The sequence below is a fragment of the Podarcis bocagei genome (genome assembly GCF_964188305.1).
Source record: "Podarcis bocagei genome assembly, chromosome: 2".
Taxonomy (NCBI): Eukaryota; Metazoa; Chordata; class Lepidosauria; order Squamata; family Lacertidae; genus Podarcis; species Podarcis bocagei.
The window spans coordinates 6,300,582-6,311,918 of NC_138126.1; the positions used below are offsets into that span (position 1 = coordinate 6,300,582).

The 11,337-nt window shown below is 46.7% G+C and overlaps 1 protein-coding gene across 2 annotated transcripts in view; it reads right to left on the reverse strand.

The window, feature by feature from the left end:
• Positions 1-10,875, reverse strand: part of LOC308580437 (uncharacterized protein) — a 27,474-nt gene extending 16,599 nt beyond the window's left edge. The window contains exons 1-3 of one of the 2 annotated variants that reach the window (XM_081182068.1): positions 10,793-10,875; positions 7,859-8,039; positions 6,414-6,558 (exon numbers count right to left, since the gene is read on the reverse strand). In XM_081182068.1, the coding sequence (XP_081038194.1) occupies positions 6,414-6,558; positions 7,859-7,957 (244 nt within the window). In that variant the 5' untranslated portion in view covers positions 7,958-8,039; positions 10,793-10,875. Of the gene's footprint in view, positions 1-6,413; positions 6,559-7,858; positions 8,040-8,769; positions 8,802-10,792 lie in introns of those variants that run through there. The other variant, XM_081182067.1, reaches the window with a different exon arrangement.
• Between the last annotated feature and the right edge of the window lie 462 nt (positions 10,876-11,337).

Consider the following 11,337-nt stretch of genomic DNA (forward strand, 5'->3'; position numbering starts at 1 on the left):
ACCCCTGTCTCTGAGCTGCCCCACCACCACAAAGAGAGGGCAGTGTTCGCACTGGCGCCAGTGGCGTAGTGTGGGGGTGCAGGGGGGGCCAGCCGCACCAGGCGCAACATCTGGGGGGCGCGCTCGCACTCTCAGCTCCCTGCCCCTACCTGGCTCACTCACTCTCTCTCACTGCAGTGCTGGCTGTGCGAATCCGATCCGATGTGGAGGGGGGGGTGCCAGGCGTGCGGTGCGGATAGAGAGTGAGGGACTATCTGGGAGAGGGACAGTGCAACGGCCGCCCAGCGCAGCGCTGAGCGCGGGAGAGAACCACACCAGACCAGACCAGGCAACAGCAAGAAGAAGCTGGCGGCGGCGGCAGGTTAGGGGTTAGGGGGCGCAAATTACTTGCCTTGCCCCGGGTGCTGACAACCCACGCTACGCCATTGACTGGCGCATCCCTTTTACGAAGAATGGAGTAGACCCACAGAGACCAAAGGGATTCTGGGCAGGAAGCCAAGTGGTGAGTCTTGCCAAAGTAGACCGTTTAAAAACATAGACAACAGGAATCCTGTAAAAAGGAGGGTCCCTCTCCCCACCTGTCGGGACTTAGGGTCCTACCCGTTGGACTCAGAAATAAGCGAATGTGCTGTGACTTGGAGGAATCCCTAAAAGGGAGTCTGAGAGTTGGGTATTACTTCACTGGGTGTATTTACTTCAAAATGTGGCATGCCATTCCTACTCCTGCTCGTTCAACTGAATGAGCTGTGGACAACCTGCCCAAAATTTGTCTCACTCTGCTAGGACCACAGCGGTCAACTTTTCCCTTTTCTTGCGAGGAACCCTATTCGGAATAAGGGAATTTCCCTTTAAAAAAGGGAAACGTTGACAGCTATGGCTAGGACTGGTCCCAGCTGCTGTCTAGCAAATGCATGAGGTCCAAGAGGAAGGTTGGATGCTGGGTCTCTCAGACAGATGTGCTCTCAGGAAGATCAGGAACAGATTCTCCTACCTGTTCTACCCTTTGGCTTTAATCCTGGGCTGGGACCATATCCTGGGGAAGAATCCTGAGCTGTGGGGATCCTCATTCCCTGTCTTTCTGGTCAAGTAGAGATAGAACAGCCTGCAACTCACATGACAGATACTGACCAGGTTTTTTGTTCCCTCATAAACACTCTGCAGATGATGTCACAGTTCGCCATGGCAACAATGTGAAATATCACCTGGGACCACTCAAGTGACCCTGAACCAGGCTGAGCTCTTGCATTTACTAAGAATGGGCTCAGAAATAAGCCTAAGTATTCTCCAAAATATTAGGAAATGTCCGTGGCATATTTTTGAGCCTATCTGAACCCAATTAGAATTTCATGAACTTCATCCTCAGTATCAGAGGTGAAGAACTGTGTTGCCATTATCCTCTCTCACCATCTCTGTTTCTCATCTTTACGTTACAGTGGTACCTCGGGTTACATACGCTTCAGGTTATAGACGCTTCAGGTTACAGACTCCGCTAACTCAGAAATAGTACCTCGGATTATGAACTTTGCTTCAGGATGAGAACAGAAATCGTGCTCCGACCCCATTAGCTAAAGTGGTGCTTCAGGTTAAGAACAGTTTCAGGTTAAGAACAGACCTCCGGAATGAATTAAGTACTTAACCCGAGGTACCACTGTATTTTTTATTTGTTTCTCATTAGCTTCTAGTCTGTTGGTGGCACCAACTGTGACTCATAACCTTTCATTCTCGCTGCGAGAAGCCAAGTTACAGGGAACCAGGCAGAGGGCCTTCTCGGTAGTGGCACCCGCCCTGTGGAACGCCTTCCCACCAGATGTCAAAGAGAAAAATAACTACCAAACTTTTAGAAGGCATCTGAAGGCAGCCCTGTTTAGGGAAGCTTTTAATGTATAATAGGTTATTGTATTTTAGTGTTTTGTTGGAAGTCGCCCAGAGTGGCTGGGGAAACCCAGCCAGAAGGGCGGGGTATAAATAATAAATTATTATAATTATTATTATTAATTAACAAAGCAGGAACAGGCAACTTCTGGTTTTTGTGACTATCTATGCCTAAGACTACGCAAAAGCCTTTGACTGCTTGGACCACAGCAAAGTATGGGCGGTTCTTAAAGAAATGGGAGAGCCTGATCACCTCATCTGTCTCCTGAGAAATCTCTATGTGGGACAAGAAGCTATAGTTAGAACTGGATATGGAACAACTGATTGGTTCAAAATTGGGAAAGGAGTACGACAAGGCTGTATATTGTCCCCCTGCTTATTCAACTTATATGCAGAATACATCATGCGAAAGGCTGGGCTGGATTAATCCCAAAATGGTATTAAGATTGCCGGAAGAAATATCAACAGTCTCAGATATGCAGATGACACAACTTTGATGGCAGAAAGTGAGGAGGAATTAAAGAACCTCTTAATGAGAGTCAAAGAGGAGAGCGCAAAATATGGAATCTTTTATACAGTGGTACCTCTGGTTGCGAACGGGAGCCGTTCTGGAGGCCTGTTCGCAACATGAGCGGAACGCAACCCGCAGCGGCATGTCTGCGCATGTGTGGATTGTGATTCGCCGCTTCTGTTGATGCACGTGACGTCATTTTGCGCTTCTGCTCATGCGCGAGCAACAAAACCCAGAAGTAACCCTTTCCGGTACTTCTGGGTCGCTGCGGGACGCAACCTGAAAAAACGTATCATGAAGCAAAAGTAACACGAGGCATGACTGTATTGGCAAAGGATTTTCCCCAATTTATTGGGGGGGGGAACCATACCCAACAAACTGGGCAGAATTAAACCCATTTCAGCAGGCTGCTCTGGAGTGAGATGGTGCTGGAGGAAAATGTTTCTGTTTCATCATGGCTGTTAAGATAAATCACACTGCCCCCACACGGGCCTTGGACTTGTCTGTTCATTCCCAACAGCAAGGGCTGGCGGACTGAGCTCTGTCTCCTTGCTTGCTTGCTTACCCAAGGCCACCTCAGCTCCTGGCACCTAGAACCCCCTAGCCAGCCCCAGAGGCACCATTCGCCTGCAGAGCTTGTACCCATGGCTGCTGTAATGAACAGCCATGCGAGCCTTGGGGAGGTAGACGTGAGAGGGCATGAGAGGACAGAGGGAAGGAAAGAGGGACAGAGGCAGGTGTTGCCCATAGCACCCCTGACCTTCATTCAAGGCACCCCAGGGTGCCACGCCACACTGGTTGAAAACCACTGCTCCATGCAATTAAAAGGTTTCTCCCCTGTGAGTTATTTGGTGCAAAGTAAGGTGAATATTCTGAATGAAGCTCTTTCCACACTCCTTGCATTTAAACGGTTTCTCCCCGGTGTGGATTCTCTGATGATTAATAAGGTGGTTGTGCTGTCTGAAGCTCTTTCCACACTCCCTGCACTGGAACGGTTTCTCTCCTGTGTGGGTTCTTTCATGTGAAGTAAGGCTACTTCTGTCGGTGAAGCTCTTTCCACATTCCATGCACTGAAATGGCTTTTTACCAGTATGGGTTCTTCGGTGTATGGTAAGACTACTGCTGTGCCTGAAACGCTTCCCACATTCCTTGCATTTAAATGGCGTTTCCCCTGTGTGGGTTCTTTGATGTTCAGTAAGGCTACTACTGAAACTGAAGCTCTTCCCGCACTCTGTGCATGGAAATGGCTTCTCACCTGTATGTGTTCTCTGATGACGAATAAGGTGAGAATGCCGTATAAAGGTCTTCCCACACTCGGTGCATTTAAATGGTTTCTCTCCTGTATGGATTCTGCGATGCCTATTCAAATACGATTCATATCTAAATGTTTTCCCACAGTCTGGACATGTTTTCTTGTTTTTATCTTTTGGATCATCTTGTAGTATCAGGAGTTCTTGGACGTTGATACCCTGAAAAATCAAGGATTTCTTCCTCCCATTCTTTGACTTGTTTCCTTCATGTGTTTCGGGTTCCTTTTGTGTTTCGAACTTATTTTTTCCTGCTTCATGCATAATTGTTTCTGAAGACACCACAGATGAGTCCCTGTAATTCCCATCGTTCTGCCAATCATCTGGTGGGGGGGGGGAGGCAGAGAAAGAATTTCATGTGTAAATTTCAAGGGATACAAAATGGCAGAGAAAGGCGTGTTCTTAGATCTTCTGCCAATGCATAGGGCAGGGCTTGTAGATCTAGCAGGATCCACCTGGTATTTGTGAACAGGCATGGTGTAAGCCAAGCCATATTTCTAAATATGGGGAATATCTCAACATGTGGAAGGGAAACCGCAAGCTGGAAGACATCTTTATAAGAAGAGTCCCACAGGATCAAGCCAAAAACCTATCTAGTAGAGTAGTGGTGGCCAAACCTGGCCCTCCAGCTGTTTTTGGACTACAACTCCCATCATCCCTAGTTAACAGGACCAGTGGCCAGAGATGATGGGAATTGTAGTCCCAAAACAGCTGGAGGGCCAAGTTTGACCACTACCGTAGTATAGCTAACAGTCTTCTTCTGCTGTTGTTGTCCTGATTCAAGAGGTATCAAGCACATGGTCATCATAACAAGTAGCCTTTGGGAGCTTTCTCGTCCATGAATTTGTCTGATCCCCCTCTAGGTCCCACTGGGTCTATCTGCCCTGGATGATATTACACAGGAATGGAAAAACCCTTCCCCCAAAATGCCCCGTAAGACATCTAAGATACCTATTGATATCACCACTTCTTTGGGATCATGAATGAACGGGCCTTCTCCTTCTTCCCAACAGGAACTGAGGTCCAATTCTGCAAAGGAGACAGAAGAGACTAGTTACTTTGGAACTCAAACTATTCAGCCAATCCAAACTGAGCCATTGCTTATGACCTCAAGCCGAAAAAAGAGGGATAATTTTGATATTATAATTCCTGCGCCACAGATAGGACAGGGCTGTATGGTCACAGCAGGATCAGTCTGGCACTTGTAGAAATGTGATCACTGGATCTGAAGCTCAGTGTGATCTACCTTTTGGAAATGATACTGGAGAATTTAACAAACCCCAATGCTTTCCTTCATTTTATCACACAATATTTTTTAAAAATCACCCTTCCTTCTCCTCCAAAAGTGATTCAGTGGTATATCCCCCCAAAATTACACTTTTCAGTGTTGTGAGAATGGATTTGCAATTGATTCATGGTGGCAGCAGGTGGAAAAAGATATCTCTAATATCACAGCTCTGAAACTGAAATAATGGTACACTGCACATTAATGTTCCCATTGTAAACATGTCCCCCCCTCCGAAGAATGTATTTTTCATTTCTTCAGAGACAACATTCAAATGAGCATTGTGGGATTGCAAGCCTCATTTTAATTTCCAGTTTATGACTGTGTTATAATTCATATATTGAAAGGAGTGGGGCAGGTTGATTGAAAGATGTTTTTGCACCGGTTATGCAACAGATAAATTGGGAAGGAGTTTTTTTTATATCCCACCTTTTCCAGACCTAAAAAATACAACTCATTAAAAGGGTTTGACAGGGTTTTCCAAATTAGTATGCCCTGTAACATACGACAATGTATTTAGGGGTGATGTAGTGAGAGCCAGTGTGGTGTAGTGGTTAAGAGCGGTGGTCTCGTAATCTGGTGAACCGGGTTCGCGTCTCCACTCCTCCACTTGCAGCTGCTGGGTGACCTTGGGCCAGTCACACTTCTCTGAAGTCTCTCAGCCCCACTCACCTCACAGAGTGTTTGTTGTGGGGGAGGAAGGGAAAGGAGAATGTTAGCCGCTTTGAGACTCCTTCGGCTAGTGATAAAGCAGGATATCAAATCCAAACTCTTCCTCATCTTGATCTTAAATTTGTTGGCGTTGAAAGGCGCCGAAATAAGATGTTAAGTGTAGACATTTTAAGTGTTGGCATCCAATGATCCAAAAGCCCTCTAAGGCTACAGGAAGTTGCATGTCAGACTCTTTGTCTTTTGAGGCCCAGCACTGACCACTCAAACTAGGAGTGGATCTCCAGGATATTGGGCAGAGAAATGTCTTCTTTCCTATCAGTTGCTCCCTGATCCTTTACCCTTCTAGTACATGGGTAGGCAAACTAAGGCCCGGGGGCCAGATCCAGCCCAATCGCCTTCTAAATGTGGCCCGCGGACGGTCTGGGAATCAGCGTGTTTTTACATGAGTAGAATGTGTCCTTTTATTTAAAATGCACCTCTGGGTTATTTGTGGGGCATAGGAATTCATTCTTTTTATTTTTTATTTTTCCAAAATATAGTCCGGCCCCCCCACAAGGTCTGAGGGAGAGTGGACCGGCCCCCTGCTAAAAAATGTTTGCTGACCCCTGCTCTAGCATCTTCTGCATATAAATCAAGGGCCTCCCCAAACATCCAGAGCACACGGTCCAGACCCCCATCTCCATAACAGCCTCCCAAATGTGCCCAAATAATGATTTCAAACCTTCCAGCACCTAGCAGTCATGGAAATAAAACACATGGTGTTCACCTAGAGAGGCCACCATCTCATAATTCTCCTCCATGATTTCCCTGTGCAGAGCTCTTTGGCCTGGATCCAGCAGAGCCCACTCCTCCTCCGTGAAAAACACAGCCACCTCCTCAAAGGTCAAGATGGCCTGGAAGCTCGACAAACCCTGGAGAGAGAGAAGAAAATATGGTTTCTTCAACATCTTGGGTGGGTGGGTGTGGAGTGGGGATCCTGGAAATTATAGGCCAGTTAGCTTAACCAATATTCTGGGGAAGCTAGTGGGAGACATTCCAGCATGTCTTGTGCAATGTTCAGCCTTATCTTAACAAGCATGTAGAGGATTCAGTTGACATAGACTTTCTTTTTTAAAAATAAAAGTTTTACAAATAATTTCCGAAAATCATATCCCATACTTTTTTATTTTATACAATGTTTTTGGACTTCCATCCACCGCATCTGAAGATTTTTCAATCTTTATCACTTAATCTACATTTCTTAATTTCTCTATTACTTTTAATTGTCCTTAACCAATAACTCTCTTCATAATCTTCCCTGCAACATTTCGCATAATCCTCCTTACAAAACTTCTTGCAGTCCTACTAGCGTAATCTGTTTTTTACAATTGCTTTTCAAATAGTTCAAATATTTACTCCAGTCCTCTGAGAATCTCTGGTCCCGTGACATAGCAGACTTTCAAACGGGTTTTGACGAACCAGCTCACTAACAATTACTGAGACATTGTGTTCTTGTTTTGTATTTTTATGTTGTGAGCTGTGCCCTGTGATCGCCGGATGATGGGTGCTAAAAGGTAAAGGGACCCCTGAACATTAGGTCCAGTCAAGGACGACTCTGGGGTTGCAGCGCTCATAGAATCATAGAATCATAGAGTTGGAAGAGACCACAAGGGCCATCGAGTCCAACCCCCTGCCAAGCAGGAAACACCATCAGAGCACTCCTGACATATGGTTGTCAAGCCCCTGCTTAAAGACCTCCAAAGTAGGAGACTCCACCACACTCCTTGGCAGCAAATTCCACTGTCAAACAGCTCTTACTGTCAGGAAGTTCTTCCTAATGTTTAGGTGGAATCTTCTTTCTTGTAGTTTGGATCCATTGCTCCGTGTCCGCTTCTCTGGAGCAGAGGAAAACAACCTTTCTCCCTCCTCTATGTGACATCCTTTTATATATTTGAACATGGCTATCATATCACCCCTTAACCTCCTCTTCTCCAGGCTAAACATGCCCAGCTCCCTTAGCCGTTCCTCATAAGGCATCGTTTCCAGGCCTTTGACCATTTTGGTTGCCCTCCTCTGGAAACGTTCCAGTTTGTCAGTGTCCTTCTTGAACTGTGGTGCCCAGTTCATCTCGCTTTATTGGCCAAGGGAGCCGGCGTACAGCTTCCGGGTCATGTGACAGGGGGAAGCATCTGCACTGCCTGCTTTGCGTATCCCCAATTATCTTTCCCTTACCTGAGATGGCTGCTTGGAAGCTGTTTCTACTCCTCCCCAAAGAAAAGAGGGTTTGGGTGGTGCCTCTGAAGCCATTGTGCTGGATGGAGGGAGAGACATAAAGTGGGCCACCTCTGGGACTCTCACAGCAGTTGCCACGATGCACAGGTGCACTTCAAAAGAGGGAGAAGCTATCCAGTACCTGGGGGAGAGATGGACCAAGGGACGGTCATCCTTTACAGTGGTACCTGGGTTACAGACGCTTCAGGTTACAGACTCCGCTAACCCAGAAATAGTACCTTGGGTTAAGAACTATGCCCCATTAGCTAAAGTGGTACCTCAGGTTAAGAACAGTTTCAGGTTAAGAACGGACCTCCGGAACGAATTAAGTTCTTAACCCAAGGTACCACTGTATATAAATTTGGGTTTCATTGCTTTAAAAACTATAAAGCTGCTGAAGACAACTGTCGCTTTGCACCTGTGGGGGAATCCTTTTGGCTCCTAATGATGATGATGATACTAATACTAATACTAATTTTCTTTATACCCTGCCCATCTGACTGGTTTTCTCCAGTCATTCTGGGCAGCTTACAGAATATATAAAACATAATAAAGCATCAAACATTAAAAACTTCCTGATACAAGGCTGCCTTCAGATGTCTTCTAAAAGTTGTATAGTTCTTTATCTCCTTGACATCTGAAGGGAGGGCGTTCCACAGGGAGGGTGCCACCACGGAGAAGGCCCTGTGCCTGGTTCCCTGTAACTTCACTTCTCGCAGGGAGGGAACCAGCAGAAGACCCTTGGAGCAGGACCTCAGTGTCTGGGGTTGAGCGATGCGGGTGGAGACGCTCTTTCAGATATACTGGGCCGAGGCTGTTTAGGGCTTTAAAGCTCAGCACCAACACTTTGTGAATTGTGCTCAGAAACTAACTGGGAGCCAATATACATCCTTTAAGACCAGTGTTATATGGTCTTGGCGGCCGCTCCCAGTCACCAGTTCAGCTGCCGCATTCTGGATTAGTTGTAGTTTCTGAGTCACCTTCAAAAGTAGCCCCACGTAGAGCACATTGCAGTAGTCCAAGCGGGAAGGCCTGATCTGTATCAGGATTTGCGAAAATCTCTTAAGAGACTCCCAATCAACTGTAGGAAGGATGAGAAAAAGTGATACATTCAGGCGACAGCTTTCTTCTCTCTCTTCCACACATTTAGGAAAGCTTTTAACGTTTGATGCATTATTGTATTTTAATATTTTGTTGGAAGCCACCCAGAGTGGCCGGGGAAGCCCAGCCAGATGGGTGGGGTATAAATAAATAAACAAATTATTATTATTATTATTATTATTATTATTATTATTATTATTATTATTATTATTATTATTACAGGCGGAGGAAGGAGAGAAAGGAAGCAGAATGGAAATAATGAAGCCAGCAGAGAAAGGTTTCGGAAAGCTCAATCTAGCTGCAGTTTCAAAGAGGGAGCAAGGGGGACGCAAAGGCTTTCCCCCACATTTGAGAGTCTCTCCCTGGGCCCCCATCCTCCACCTTTCAGCAGAGAGAAGGTCCAGGGTGCTTTAACTGAGTTTCTTTAGCTGAAATTCCTGCACTGCAATAATAATGGGTTGGAACAGATGACCTTTGGGGTCCCCTTCCAACTTTGCAATGCTACAAAATCCAAAAGGTGTTTCGCCCTTGTTAAGGAAAAATATAGGTGCAAGGCTGCTCAGTCACCCAGCTCATCGGGCAAAGCCCGCGGGTCCCTGCAGAATAAAGGAAGGAGTCCAGCCACCAACCGGAGCAAATAGCTGTAGACCAAATTTTATTGCGCAAGAGGTTCAAAGAATAATTTTGAATCCTGAGGATGGGGTGACAAGGACTTTTAAAACTTTCCCACCATATCCCAGAATACAGCATCATTGATACAGCATTGCTACATCACTGACATGTCACAAAAGGGGAGGGGTAGGCAGGGGTTAAGGACGTGGGTGGAGCTGTGGGTTAAACCACAGAGCCTAGGACTTGCTGATCAGAAGGTCGGCGGTTTGAATCCCCGCGACGGGGTGAGCTGCCATTGCTTGGTCCCAGCTCCTGCCAACCTAGCAGTTTGAAAGCACGTCAAAGTGCAAGTAGATAAACAGATACCGCTCCAGCGGGAAGGTAAACGGCGTTTCCGTGCACTGCTGTGGTTCGCCAGAAGCGGCTTAGTCATGCTGGCCACATGACCCGGAAGCTGTACGCCGGCTCCCTCGGTCAGTGAAGCGAGATGAGCGCCGCAACCACAGAGTCGCCTGCGACTGGACCTAACGGTCAGGGGTCCCTTTACCTTTACCCAGACAGGGGTTACATTAATTTAACCTTGGCAAACATGTCCAGACAAGTCCTTGGTACAAGATTAGCATAAGCAGACATGTCAGGACAAGACCCAGGTATAAGATGAGCAAAGGCAAACACCTCTGAAGTCCCACCACCCAAAGTACAACAGAACTTCCTCTGCATGTCTGGACCCCTTGGCAAGTCTGGTGATGGGATTTGGCTTTCCTTGGCCAACAACCAGCTCAGCGATTGTCACCTCTGGGCACTTCCTGGGGTAGGATGTGTGCTTGGGGAGGTGGCAGAGAAAAAGAGTCGTTTTTTCCCAAGGGCAAAAATAGTGTTGAAATGGCGGAAACTGGCAAAGGAGTTGATTTTATAGGATGGTTAAAGCTAGGAAACTTCCCTGAGCTGTCAAGTCGAAAGGATACATTTATGCATAATATTGGTAATATTTAATAACTTTAAAGATGTGCCCCCCCTCCTGTAATTCCCATAACAGTCCTCCAGCTCTGGAGCCCGAAAGCAGCATGTAGCCATTGCGCCCCCCTCCCCACACAATGTGCACCCTTGCCCGCTAGGAAAGCACCCTTTCCCCCCTCCTCTGCAAAAAAATCAACATTTCCTCCATCACCCCAATTATTGCACCTTTTTCCTCCTCTGCAGCCTCCTCCTTAACCAAGCCTGTTTCTCCTCTCAGGCTGTGAGCGGGGTGCCTCTCTCTCCCCCCCATACTCTCTTCCCTCCCCCCCTCCTTTTGATGGGCAACTTCCTGCCTCTCTAAGAACCAAAGCTCAGTTCCTTCGCCCAGGAAGAGAACTGAGTAGCAGGAACACCTCCCCTCGTGCAAGCCTTAAGATTTCCCACCGCTGCTTAGTAATGACTTATCAGGCTTGGAAAAGTTGGACCACCGTTTTGCTGAGTTAAACTAGAATCATAGAATCATAGAGTTGGAAGAGACCACAAGGGCCATCGAGTCCAACCCCCTGCCAAGCAGGAAACACCATCAGAGCACTCCTGACATATGGTTGTCAAGCCTCTGCTTAAAGACCTCCAAAGTTGGAGACTCCACCACACTCCTTGGCAGCAAATTCCACTGTCCAACAGCTCTTACTGCCAGGAAGTTCTTCCTAATGTTTAGGTGGAATCTTCTTTCTTGTAGTTTGGATCCATTGCTTCGTGTCCACTTCTCT